The 14,081-nt window shown below is 42.1% G+C and overlaps 1 protein-coding gene across 2 annotated transcripts in view; it reads left to right on the top strand.

Moving 5' to 3' along the window:
* Positions 1-3,700: 3,700 nt before the first annotated feature.
* Positions 3,701-14,081, top strand: part of FAM53B (family with sequence similarity 53 member B) — an 83,576-nt gene continuing 73,195 nt past the window's right edge. The window contains exons 1-2 of one of the 2 annotated variants that reach the window (XM_077930340.1): positions 3,701-3,910; positions 7,295-7,349. In XM_077930340.1, coding sequence (XP_077786466.1) covers positions 7,310-7,349 — 40 coding nt within the window. In that variant the 5' untranslated portion in view covers positions 3,701-3,910; positions 7,295-7,309. Of the gene's footprint in view, positions 3,943-7,294; positions 7,350-14,081 lie in introns of both variants that reach the window. The other variant, XM_077930339.1, reaches the window with a different exon arrangement.

Here is a 14,081-nt window from a genome sequence, read left to right as displayed (position 1 = left end):
TGATAATCTTGAGTGCATTGGGCTTGTGTCAGTGAACCCTCTAGTTCTGATTCAGTAAGCTGGTGCAATAGCTCACAACGCTCAAACTCAGTAATTTGCCGGACAGTTCCTGCTAAGGAAAACCGTCATTTCGGCAGGGGTTAAAACCCTCACACAGGTGGTTGAGGACTGGGAAGAGCCTGAACCATGGGGGTTTTATGCTGTAAAACCTGGCATCTTTAAAGGGCTACCAAAGACCAAGAAGCAGTTCAGGGGTGGCAAGGCTGATTTTCACAGACTGAATTCAGCGAGGCCATTATTTTGCTGCAGGCTTCCAGTAAATAAAAGTGCACCCCAAGGCATACAGGTTTTGCAGGAAGGCACTAATCCCCTCCTGGGTCTCAGTGCCTGCTTCAACTGCTCTTGACAGTTTCAAACCACTCGACCAACTTGGTAGTACAGCTGTATGCAAATTTTCAAGTGACACAGGACTTTCATCCTTTGGGGTTTTATGTGTGACTCAAAAGCTTGCCTAGTCCTAAATCAACAAAAGTTTATCTGTGTAGGAGTCACAAGAAGGTCTTAGTGAAGCAGAATGAAAAATATCTGCCATACTGAGACCTTTCTCCACTCTAAATCTTGCAGAATGCTATAAGTACTGATCCATTAAAATGTCACTTAACTGATAATGTTTTCTGCCTCATATAGAGCCCTGTATAATTCAAATGCTTACAAATTCCTGTACCTATGTATTCATGTACTAAAGATGAGTAAAAATGAAATTGCATTATATGTATGATATATTTCAAAAGACCAATTTTAGATGGGACAAGAGTGCACTAGTTTTCCAGTTGTATGCAATCTCTCAGTCGCTGTGCAGGGAGTGTTGGGCAGGAATGTACAATATATGAAAGGTATCATTTTTTGCTGTAACTTTTATGTGGGACTGTGTAGGTTTGTTTCCAACTTTGCCATTTATTATTTGTCCCACAGAATAAAAAGCTCTGTTGTCTAAACCACTGAGCCTCTTGAGCTTGCTTGATCAGAAGGTGAGTGGTTCGAGTCCGCCCAACAGGGTGAGCTCCCATTGCTCTGTCCAAGCTTCTGCCAACCTAGCAGTTTGAAAGCACACCAATGCAAGTAGATAAATAGGGGATATAAATGGCATTTCTGTGCACTCTGGCTTTGTCATGGTGTTCTGTTGCTCCAGAAGCGGTTTAGTCCTGCTGGCCACCTGACCCGGAAAGCTGTCTGTGGACAAATGCCAGCTCTCTTGGCCTGAAGCGAGATGAGCGCCGCACCCCATAGTTGCCTTTGACTGGACTTAACCATCCAGGGGTCCTTTACTTTTACCCACAGAATAAAAAACTTGCTCGTAGTTCAATTCTTAGAAGCTTCCATATGTCAAACAAGATTCAATCCAACATTCAGCTCAATCTCACAGTCCAGATTATGAAAGACCACAGCCCCTTTTTCTTCACACACACACACAGCTCCCTTGGCTGGAATCTGTTGTTAAACAGATTTAAAACTGGTTTAAACAGTCTGCGCTACTGCAGCAGTAGTATCTGAGAAGCAAAGCGAGAAATTGAGTAAGAACTTGGTTGGGTAGCTTATGTTTTATACTAAAGAGTTCTCTGTTGCCGTAAAGATAGCCACCTTGGCATAAACTTGTTTATATTTGGTGGCTGCAAGGCAGGTAGATGCTCAGACCAACAACAAGCCCACCTTGCTCATGTCACATAATCCTGGGCAGCTAAAGCAGAAACTCTGCCCTTTGTGCCCTTGGCTGAGCATATTTTTAGGATTCGAGTGTTCGTCTTGTTTTGTCGCATCTTCTCTGCTTGTAGTTTTCATAGTTCTCAGGAGGTCATTAGGTTCTTGAGAGATTAATGAGAAAGCTCCTAGCAAAGTGTACTTGAAGACAACCAGTATGACACACATAATATCAGACTCCATTACACTTCCTTTTCCCAACAGTAAATCTTCAGAAAAATGTATCGATTTTCTTCCTTCCAAGGTTCTGCACTCTGGGTGAACTTAGTTCTGACAAAACAATAGTAGATAATTTTTCTTTACTAGCCAGCTGGCCTTTAAGTGTGCATTTTCAATGGCGTCCACTTGCAAACTCAAATCCAAATAAACAAAAAATATGATTTGCAAGCTGATTTAGGGAATCAATATTGGCTCTTAGTTCTTATGCTTATCAGCATATTCTAAATCATTGACCTTACATCGAACTACTTGGTTTTAATTGCACATTAGGGGATAAATGTTTAGTGTCGTATGGCTCATTATTTTTCTCTCTCTCCTCTTTAGCATTGACAAAAATGCAGCAAAATATTTGAACAGGATTATAGGGATTACTTTGGAAAATTATTGTATAATTAGATTCTTACTGCAGTTTGTTCATTTTTGCATGGTATGCATCTAGCTGTGGGCCTGCCAGAAGCAAAAAAACTAAAAACTTGTCTTGGCTATCTGACTGTCCCTGTGGTTCCCACCACGTAGCTCATGTTAATATCGCCTCATTGTTTGTTCGAACTTTTATCTGAAATGTTTTGAAGGCTGCCCAGGGGTTCGAGTAAATAACGTTGGCCTATAGGCAAACAACTCTATGAATTATATAACATTTATTCAGCCTTTTTATTGAAACTTCATTCCACACAAATCTTCAACAGCATCAGGTCTAGATTATCTATTTTTCTAAATACTGTATGCTACAGCAGCACAAGGCTTTCACTGAGTCAACAGACCAGAAATCTCCCTGATACTAAGCTGTGTGTTGCTCATCCTGTTCCCAAGAGTCAGTTAGTTTTTAAAAATTCCATAGGCAGCTGTACCTTTTGTTACATAAAGTAGGAGCAATGAACATATTCCCAGATGTGCGCATTTAGTCAACCAACATTGGCTCAGCACGATGAGCATATTTAAGCCATTCTTTCTTTCCCACCATCCTCAGTGTGTTAAGAGCAGTGAAAACCAACTTTGTGGGCAAATACGCCACATCAAGTTCAGAGTAGGACATAATAGTTCTAAATACCACCCTCACTTCTTTTTGCCTTGGGATAGATTTGCTTCTGGTTCCTGATGAGTTGGAAAGTAGCTTTCAGGCTATACTTGGAGACGCAGACAGAAGTGTAGGCCTCGTTCTGTTTCATAGCCTGCAACAAATTCCTGTTATTTGAGCTACTTGTGGCCCCTGTGGTGAGGGTGGCCATCCATTGTTTTAGAGCCAGAATTCTATAGCAAAAAATTACATATGCAACAGAATATCTTTTCTTCGTAACCAGCTTGTTGCTTGAGAATCTGTAGCAAATGTGAGAATCTGAAATACAACATCAAATTAGCAGCTTGGAGGTAGTTTGGAGTCACAGAATTAGAATTTCCTCATCCTTGTTCCTTTGCCACTGACATTCTACTTCCTGGTTTTGCTAGCAGCTGATTGTCACCAGCCTATTGTAGGCCTTATCTGCTCACTATACTCTCCCCCCTGCACCTATGCAGTTCACATAGGAAGGAAAGAGCTTGCCTGTTCTTCTTGCAGGGATAGCTTCAGTATCTGGCCATCCTGTTGTGCTCTTGGGTATGTGGAAAGAGGCCAGATTTCCCCAGATTTGTTTTTTGGGAACAAGGAGAGCGTCACTTAAATTTGATACGATGATTTGCAAAAGCAACGTAACAAACTATCTTTCTGTTTTGTTTTTTCTTTTTCCAAAGGTTGAAGACTTTGAAGCATTTTGTGTCAAGCCGCCCAGTTTGCAAAACAGATGGGATTTGGTTCTACCAAACCTTTCTTCTGGGAAAATGCACTGAATCAGAGGCTGTGCCTAATATGGCTAGTTTTGACCTTTACCTCTACTGGAATGGACCCCAATGCATGACTTCGTTACCATGGTGATGATCTTAACGACAACTCTGGAAAACAAAGGTGCTGATTCTCTATCATGCAGGGCTGAGTTGGTAAGAGAGTTCATTTCACACCAACAGCTTAGTTTACTCTATCAGCCGTTTATATTCTTCAGATTGCAGGGCTATCTCCTTTGGGGCAAACCAAATGGGACTCTTTCCTTATAGCTCAATGTAATTATGCCAATGGGTACACAAGAAGAACATACCTGTTTGGTGCTGCATATGTTGAGTCTCGTGTTTTAAAGGACAATGTTGGCTTACCTGCGCATTAGCTGTGCATAAGGGATCTTTGGTCTGGGTGGGAGTTGTGCAAGAGTAGGTACTGAGGACTTACTTTAAATGAGTCACTTGGTTTGTGAAATGTCACATGGGTAAGCTCTTCTGGCCCGCTTGGCATCACATTTAAATTTGACAGTATTCCCAGAGATGTTCATGATATGACTGCATTCAAACTTAACAGTTACCTGTTGTTACAAGGACAGGCCACCGGGAGTTCCATTTTGCATGCTTCCCCTCCCCTCCCCTCCCCTTCATGCTCAATGGGAGGAAATTTAAAGTTTCTGTTTGCAGTTAGTAACAAATTGCAGATCCTGTTTCATCCTGAAAATGGTACAAACTATGGCTTGTGGAAACAACAGTTGTTGTTAATTTCATTTCTATACCATCATGGTGTCTTCCAAAATGCTGACAGTGTTTATAATAATGCAAGCAGAATTATGATGTGGCTTTCCCAAACTGTTCTGACTATAGAATTGTGGCTTTAGTGCCAATTTTCTTGGCATTTTTTAAATCATTTGCTTAATATTCTGGTTACTCGTTGTCCCAGAATTGGTTACTACTGCAGATAATCTCATAAGAATTGAAGCAAAGCACACTTGGATCAAAAGAACTCCATCTTTCCATGCACAAAGGAAGAGTGGAAATAAAGTTAATAAACTTTTTGCTTATTCTAAGAAAAACAATTGTGGTTACAGATAATTTGCTCCTTCCTTCTTAGTTTACTATAAGACCCAACCCTTGTGAAATGGCAATTACAGTTAAAATGGGGAGAAATGTAGTTTCAAAACTTTCTTCCTACTTACCCTTGGATCTAAAACCAGTCTTCTAAATAATCATTTTATATTTGGATGGTGGTAGTCAACTAAATCCTACTCAAAGTAGACCTATGGAAACTAAGGAACCTAACTTAGTCATGTCCATTAAATTCAAAGGGACAATTCTTGTTAGGACTAGCAAATACCACCCATTCTGCCAAAATACTCTTTCCTCACACATCTAGATGTTATAAATACAATTCTACAAAGACAAAACGCACACACTGTAAACATAAGGAATAATATATGTAAGTGAATAGATATGAGGGATTCATACATTTATGTGTATTAAAAGGCTTTTTTATTTAGATGTAATCAATAATAGCTTAATTTAACTGCTACCTATTGAACTATTTTTTTTAAAAAAGTGATCAAATGTTCAAGACAACACCATCCCAGTGACATTCTCCCTTCTTTTGTATGCCATTATAGTTTCATACTCAACTTTATAGATGAAGTAGAACTTGATAAATATAAATGTGTAAGTGTCATTTGTAGCAGGTTGTTTCAGAAAGTTGGGAGAATGGGGAAAGTTTTACTAGGAAATATTTTACTAGTAGCTTAATAGTCATGAGCAGGAGAGGCATTGAATTAAATCCAAGAGAGAAAGGAAGGTAATAGGCTTTGTTTTGACATTTGGTAAATGGCACCATTTCCCCCGCTTTAAGGCGATATTATTTGTTATCTTTGTGATATCAACCACCGTTAGCAATCCCTAACCCCATTTCAGGCCTATTTGCATGCCTAGCAATCAATGTACTGCTTGATAATGGATGAAGTGATGGCTGCTATGCTTAACAGGCCTGGAAAGAAAGTGCCAAGAATTAATGTGGTTGTACAGAGGAGAGGAACAATGATCACAACTGAGTAGCAGTGCAGGGCAGAGACAAATGTGAGCGTCCCAAAAGATGTAAAGGAAAAGAAGCAAGAGCAGAAAGAAAGAAAGAAAGAAAGAAAGAAAGAAAGAAAGAAAGAAAGAAAGAAAGAAAAGTTGGGCAGGGGAGATGAAGGCAAAACCAGCTGAGGAGGGAGTTGGGATGGCATTGCTCATGCACTAAGCTACAACTCCTCTTATTATCTATCACATTTCAACACATGCTCCAGCATGTGTTTAAAATCATGCACTCCAGAACTCTGGTAGTTGATAGTAGAAATTATTCCTGAGTAGGATTGGACTGAGGTCAGCCCTTTGTGTAAGTGTGCACAGGGTTGCAGCCTAAGTATTAGAATGTGTAAGACTCCATACAAAGAAAAAAAGCAAAAGTTATTGCTGAAACTTATAAACTGTAGAAATACTTGCTTGATTGCAGGGCAGGGAATCTGCTTTGTTACTTATAATGGGTTGTGGGTTGCATTCAACATAGTGCCAAAGCTAAGGTTCTGCCAGCGCAAGGATTTCTCCTTGAGTAATGGAGCATTGCTTCGCACTCCTCTCCCTGTGTGCTACCTAAATCTACTCTGGAATTTTCTCCAACTCTCCAGAGTGGGGTTTGGGGACAGTGGAGGGGGTGTGCTGGAGGGGTGTCCCATTGCACTAGTGGTAATCCTTGTGGGCGTGCAGATATTTTGCTGAATACCACCTTAAATAATTATCTTTTTGCAAAGCAAGATTGGTCTGCTAAGGGAAAAAATAGAAAAGCAGAACAGAGATCAAGTACTTTGAATTTCATGGACATTACTAACATGTTGTGTTATTGGATACCAAACTGCAATTTGTTTCTGCTCTTCTTTTTAAAGAAGAGTCATGAGGTGATGATATTGACAAAGGAGAACACTTTTAAAAGGAAGACTTTAAACAATATCTGAGAAATTGCTGAAATTGTTTGTCTTCTAATAATATTATTAACTTTTGCCCCATTAAGAACAAGAGAAATTCTGTGAAAGCAATCTGGAGGTGTTTCGGTAGTGGAGATCACTGTTTAGTTTACATGTTCCACCATTCTTATTTTTCTAATCCTGAAGAGAAATTTGAAAGAACAATTCAAAACTTCAGCTGAGTCTTTGATCTTGGATTAGAACATTCACAAAATAGTAACCTGACCCCATTCTTTGGTTTAGCCTTCCATTCAGTTTTGAAAAACTGTTAGAAGGAAGACTTACGAAGAAAAGCTGCAAAAGAGCAATACAGGCACAGCATCCTTTTTAAGCTTGCTGCCCTTTTGCTTAATTTGTACGTTTGACTCAGTCTACACCTTTTCATAGATCTGTGCTCTTGGCATTACTCAGTCCTTGAATGGCATTTGGACATGACCCTGTATTTCAGCATAATTCTTAAAACCTCAGTGAATAGCTTTTCTGGTTGTTTTCAGCACACTCCAAAGAAGATGAGTCAAGGACCCACTCTCTTTTCTTGTGGAATTATGGGTGAGTAAGGAGAAAGCCTCTAATTTTTTATTGCACGTTATAATGCGGGAAATGCAACAGGGCTCTCGGAGCTAGGGATGGGGGAATCTGTCATTTTCAGCAATATATGCATTTTTATGCATACTTTACCATAGGATGTGCATTTTTGTACACATTATTTGGCTGGAGAAATTTAATTCAGTTTGCTTTTAAAGGCAAGTCTAACTAATCTGCACTTTCAAAAGCAATACATGAACCGAAACACATTAATCTTTCAGAATTTTCACTTCTCCAAATTTTGCTACGTGGTTCTCCCTCATTCCTACTTGGAGCTGATTCAGTGTTTTGTTACAAGCAAAAACTGGGGTTTTTTTTGCAAGCTGAGAAATCCATTTCCTAATTTCTCATGCGCTTTTCTTTAAATTCCATATGGTTGGCAGTTGATCTGCTTTATGTTACACAATATAGCGCTCAGCTGATGAGCTCTGTGTGTGCCCTGCATGTCAAAACTCCAGGTGACCTCAGTCTCATCTCAAATATTGTAGAAGTTAGTAAATCACCCATCTTCACTCCGGTCTAAACCAGATGTACTTAATTGAGACAACGGAGCAGGATTCCAGATTCCAAGCAAAGCATTTTAGTGTCTTGAAAAATCAGCTCAGTGACACATCTGGTATATTCAAACTTTACATTTAGTGATGCTTGATAATCGAGTTCCATTTATTCACAGGTATAAACTAAAATTTGCCTGCTTGCTCCAAACCTGGGTTTTACATTGCTGAGTATTTCAAGGCTATCTTATTTTGAATCTCACTTATTTAAACAGTAATACATAAAAGTGAAGTGATACATTCATTCCTAGTCTGTGTAGTGTTTAAGAGGAAGTGTAGTGTAATGTTTAAAACTTCACAGTATAGTATTTTAAAAAGAAGCAATAATAATTGGGCAATCACTATTTAATTGGTATTCTTGTGCTGCAGTCAACAAAAGTTCATACTGTACTGGCACACAAGCTGCCGTGTGTGTGTGTGTGTGTGTGTGTGTGTGTGTGTTATACAGCCTTATGATGTTTGAGGTTTGGCTGGATGCTCTTGTAGGGCTGGCAGTTCTGAAAGATGTAGTAGTACTACATTGTGTTCATTAGTTTCTTATATGACTGGGCAATGACCTCCAGACCCAATTAAAACTTTAGGCCCAACTATTCTATAACAAAAGCTGGTACTTTACAAACAAAGAATCTGTTCCCACCATTCACAGGCATTACCCTCATTAGTATTAATGGGAGCTGAGCAACTGTATTGGGAGAGACATTTCTCAAGCTTCCAGACAGGGAAGTCATCTGAGATGAGAGTGAGGGGGAAATACAAAGTGTTTTTGAATTATTATGATTCTTTTGCCTCAGATGGAAGGTGCAGGCTTCAAAGTAAAAAAATAAAGTGACAGAAACAGTCTATTCTATTTATGTTTTATGTGAAGAATCAAACAAGAAACAAATAATACCAAATCAATTAGCCAAACAATATATAGAAGTCTAAGAAGCTTGTTTATGACTACTTTTCTTTAAAACTTTTCCCCTTCAAGCTACACTGATATGGTCTTTATTTGCTAAAGTGTCCTGTTTCCAAGGGAACCTAATCTTACCTTGCTGACCATAGCATCCCCTGTGCAATTTTCTTTGTCAGTTCCAGTGAAAAAGAGCAAATCCCATTGGCATTATTTTTGTTTTGCTTTGTAATGTTCGCCATCTCTTCCAATGCCTTCTTCCTTGGCCCAGATTAACCAACCATTGTTGAAACTTGCCCAGATAGGTTCAGTGCTGACAACCACAATGAATTTCCAACTGCCAAGCTACTTCTGATTAGATAGTTTTGTTCCTACTTGTTCAAAGGGTCAAGACAAATGCATCGTTACAGATTTGGATTTGGATTAGAGCCAGTGGGAAGTCAAGAAATACACTGCCACATGGGACATCTAGGGACTGGAGAGAGAGACCACGCTTGGCTGGCTTTCTAGTCTCCTCAGTCTGAACAGGCAGTGTCAGCAGCGAGCCAGCAGTAAATCACACTATACAAGTTAGAGTTAACTCCTTATTAGCAAAAACATGTTCTGCACAGGAGTGCCAGGCCTAATGAGCACAGCAAGTCATCTCAGGTAGGTCTTGCCCCCATGAAGCAGTTGCTGAGACTGAAGGTTTCCGCCTCCCCACAGCTGCCAAAGTTCCCTCCTATCCAGGGTATTTTCCAAGCAACCAGAGACTGTATCTGTGCGTTGCCAATCTTTCCTCCGCCCTTTTCATGTCCCTTCTGGTTCTGGGAGACAATGGAGGAGGCGAGCTTGTTGCAGCAGGAGGGGAAGGCACCATGACTCTTTACCAACCTAACTCATCTCTGCCTCTTGGCCTCTCTCCTCCCACCCTCCTGCTTCAGCTTCTGGACTTCTTTCTGCCACTGTCCTTCCCAGCTCACTAAGCCTTGTGACCTCCTCAGCTTCCAACACCTCCTCTTCTGAGTCTTCTCCCTCTGATCACTCATCATTGTCCCACCACCACTCCCCAGGTTTTGAGACTTTCTTCTCTTGGGGGTTCCCCAGCTGGTTCCTCCCACCATTCATCTGTGCCCAACCAGTCTAATATAGGCAGGATGTTGTGAGAACTAATTGTCTATTTGGATTTCAGCGGGGGGGGGGGGATATAGATAAAGCTGGCATATCCATAGATATGGATGACCTTGAGAAGCTGTTGTGAAAGTCTAGAATTGGAATGATAACAAGATAAGTTCTGTGACAGGCCATCTTTGCCCAGAGCATGGACTGCGGCAAATGGGAAAGAGTGACTTATATTTACTGCTTTATAAGTCATGGGAAAACTTTTCTTTTGGCCCTGCCAGTTATGTCAACTTGCTTTAAAGAGAAGACTAGGCAAACCAGACACTTTTGTAGAACCTCTTTAGCACTATTCAGCACAAAGCCTGAGGAGGAATTTTGAGTGTGGTCGACCAAACACGCTTAGAATTCTTCTTTAGACATATAAGATGAATACATGAAAATCTGGAGTGGAACTGTATGGATATTGGGTGTGGGTTTGTATATGGGCCCCCTCTCCATTTGAAGCCCACATGCATTCGCCCCACATATAAATAGGACTTTGATCTCAAGTGTGATGATGCCATATCTTCCAATATTTCTATTATGTTCTCATGTTCCTTATTAATTTTTTTTTATAAATCTATGAAAACTTCACACATATGAGTTTGATTGAAATATTTGAGATTTTTTTTGCCATTTTTTGAATAAAAAAATTAATATGCTTTGGGCTTTCCTCTTTCTGCAGCTATTTTAGTTGCTTTTAGGCTTTATAACCCTAACCAAGTTATTGGCGTTCATTTAATATTGTGTTTCTATTAGAGTACTATCATTAGCTTTCTTAGGCTTTCAGTTTGTCTGAAAAGGGGCTGTTTCCCCTGTCATGCTTTGTTTTATTTCAACCCTTCTGTCACTTTCACACTAGCATTGCTTGATGACAATTACTGAAGCATGTCCCTTAAAAAAGTGGTGGAAACAACTTTTTATCAGCTTTATTTGGAGAAAATGTGTGTGTATATTTCCTAGTAGCATTCATTGGCAATCTCTCTCTCTCTCTCTCTCTCTCTCTCTCTCTCTCTCTCTCTCACACACACACACACACACACACACACTTATTTATCATAACACAGTTATATTTGAAGAAAAAGTATCTGTATACATATTGCTCATTCGCATTAATTTGCTGTCTCTCCATCATCACAACACTGGTTTTGCTAAGGGAAAACCAGTTTTGTAGGGGGAAACAATAAAAAAATTATTTCTGCTTAATCATATGCATTTTTACTCTGTTGTATGTGCTGCTAAGCTCAATGGAGCTTGCTCTAAAGTAAACAGGCAGAGGGTTTCAGCCTTTCCTGGTGAATAGTTAATGTAGATATCTGAAAAGGCCTCAGATACCACTTGATACACTATTAAAAAGCATCAATCTTCATCAAATATTTGTCAAGTCACAGTGCCCTACATCATTTCCCCCCCTTTTCTTAAAGGGCAAGAATCCTCTGAGTTTTAAAAATGTTGAAATTGGTATAATTACCACCAAGAGAAGAGTGTTCCTGATTTTTGATTTGCAGGAAAAAGCATAGAAGATGAAAAACGTATTGCTATAAATTCAGCCTTGAGCAAGAACAATTTTGTATGCCTTGCTTGAGTAGCCCTTGAATCATGTGCAAATAAATCGTTGCTGTTATGGAACAGAATATTTCTTTTATCCTTCCAGACAGCCAATATTATATTTCTCCAGTCAAAAGGGATACAAATGTAGTGGGTGGGAGGGTCACAAAGAGAAGCTGGTTCAACATAATGTTTAGGCAGTGAAACTATGGGTTTTTTGCATTTAAAAAATATGTTCTGTAGCCAAAGGATGAATTGAAGCAAATATTTAATGCAATACTGCACCCTAATTCCTCTCTTAGAGATTAAAAGGAAAATATTGGCTGCCGTTCTCAAGCTGCCTTTCCCAGAGTCGGTCCATTCATGTCAGTAGTGGAATTTGGCTAGCTTTAGGATTTTGTATTGCGAATGTTCAGTATTAATAGTGGTAAAAAAAAAGACCTTCCTGCACGAATTTATTCTGTTGTTTTACTAAAGGAGCATTGGTAACTTGGAGGCAACCTGATGCTCAGAGTTATGATGCACAATTCTTAAGGAAGAGTCCCTATAAAGGCAGCATCTATTTCTGAGGTTTAACAGCTAGGAGGGAGAGTTTGCAGAACCCCTGTGGGGTTTAATGTTTTGGAGCTTTTGGCTCCCATCTTATCCGTACACTAGGGGTTGAAGCACTGAACACATTCTGCAGTATATATCCAGACACTGGCGTATGCTCTGAAAATACCTAAAGCAGATGAAGAGCTTTTACAAACAGCATTGAGGGTGTTGACTAGTTTCTTGAAGTAGCTGGCATGGCAGGAACTCATGTTGTTGAAAAGAGATGCAAAAGCCACGTGCCCAAGAGAAAGATATACAGTGGTACCTTGGGTTACAGATGCTTCAGGTCACATACGCTTCAGGTTACAGACTCCGCTAACCCAGAAATAGTACCTCGGGTTAAGAACTTTGCTTCAGGATGAGAACAGAAATCATGCTCCGGTGGTGCGGCAGCAGTGGGAGGCCCCATTAGCTAAACTGGTACCTCAGGTTAAGAACAGTTTCAGGTTAAGAACGGACCTCCAGAACGAATTAAGTTCTTAACCTGAGGTACCACTGTAATAACCTTTAACTTTAATTAGAACTGGGCCAAAACAGAAGCTTATCTTCTGTGGTATCTGCTGCTTTTCTCATAGACAATGTAACTGGCAATGTTCATTGATCTCATCTCAGTTCTGCCTCAAATACACTAGATCTGCAGTTGACATGGCCAAAGGGATTTTGATGTCTGCCTGAGACGCTAAATCCAAGCAATGCCTTCAGCTGTGATGGTAAAAATAAAACACAAAGCCAAATACAGTGGTGCCTCGCAAGACGAAATTAATTCGTTCCGCAAGTTTTTTCTTCTTGCGAGTTTTTCGTCTTGCGAAGCACGGTTTCCCATAGGAATGCATTGAAAATCAATTAATGCGTTCCTAGGGAAACCGCTTGCCAGGCTGGCGGTGCGGAGAAGGGCTTTTCTCCCCACTGCAAGCCTTCAGCACAGGTACGGGAACAGAGGGGAAGGGGCGCAGCGCTTCTCCTCTGTTCCCGGGGCTTGCGGTGGGAGGAGGGTTTTTCCTCCCCACCGCCAACATTCAGAACAGCATTCTGAATGCTGGCGGTGGGAAGGAAAACCCTTCTCCCACCCCAAGTCTTCAGGACAGCCATCCGAAGGCTGGCGCGGGGAGAAGGTCTCTCCGCCCCCCCCCCACGCCAGGCTTCGGTGCATCCTTCAGAGGCTGCTGCCATAGTCACGCGTCACTTCTCCAGCTGGGAGAGGGTCGCGGGGCTATGGCTTCTTTAGCCCCGTGCGCGCTCTCCCGGCTGGAGAGGTGACACTCGGCTATGGAGGCTCCTGCCATAGGCGCGCGTCACCTGGGAGAGGGTCGCGGGGGGCTGCTTTAGCCCCGCGCGCGCTCTCCCGGCTGGAGAGGTGACGGGCGCCTATGGAGGCTCCTGCCATAGGCGCGCGTCACTTCTCCAGCCGGGAGAGGGTCGCGGGGGGTTTCTTTAGCCCCGCGCGCGCTCTCCCGGTTGGAGAGGTGACGCGCACCTATGGAGGCTCCTGCCATAGGCGCGCGTCACCTGGGAGAGGGTCGCGGGGGGCTGCTTTAGCCCCACGCGCGCGCTCTCCCAGCTGGAGAGGTGACGCTCGGGTATGGAGGCTCCTGCCATAGGCGCGCGTCACCTGGGAGAGGGTCGCGGGGTGCTGGTTTAGCCCCGCGCGCGCTCTCCCGGCTGGAGAGGTGACGGTGCCTATGGAGGTTCCTGCCATAGGCGCGCGTCACTTCGCCAGCTGGGAGAGGGTCGCGGGGGGCTGGTTTAGCCCCGCGCGCGCTCTCCCGGCTGGAGAGGTGACGGGCGCCTATGGAGGCTCCTGCCATAGGCGCGCGTCACTTCTCCAGCCGGGAGAGGGTCGCGGGGGGCTGGTTTAGCCCCGCGCGCGCTCTCCCGGCTGGAGAGGTGACGGGCGCCTATGGAGATTCCTGCCATAGGCGCGCGTCACATCTCCAGCCGGGAGAGGGTTGCGGGGGGTTTCTTTAGCCC

The sequence above is a fragment of the Podarcis muralis genome, chromosome 6 (genome assembly GCF_964188315.1).
Source record: "Podarcis muralis chromosome 6, rPodMur119.hap1.1, whole genome shotgun sequence".
Classification (NCBI taxonomy): Eukaryota; Metazoa; Chordata; class Lepidosauria; order Squamata; family Lacertidae; genus Podarcis; species Podarcis muralis.
The sequence above is the reverse complement of the archived record's forward strand: the minus strand, read 5'-3'. Positions and strand labels throughout refer to the sequence as shown.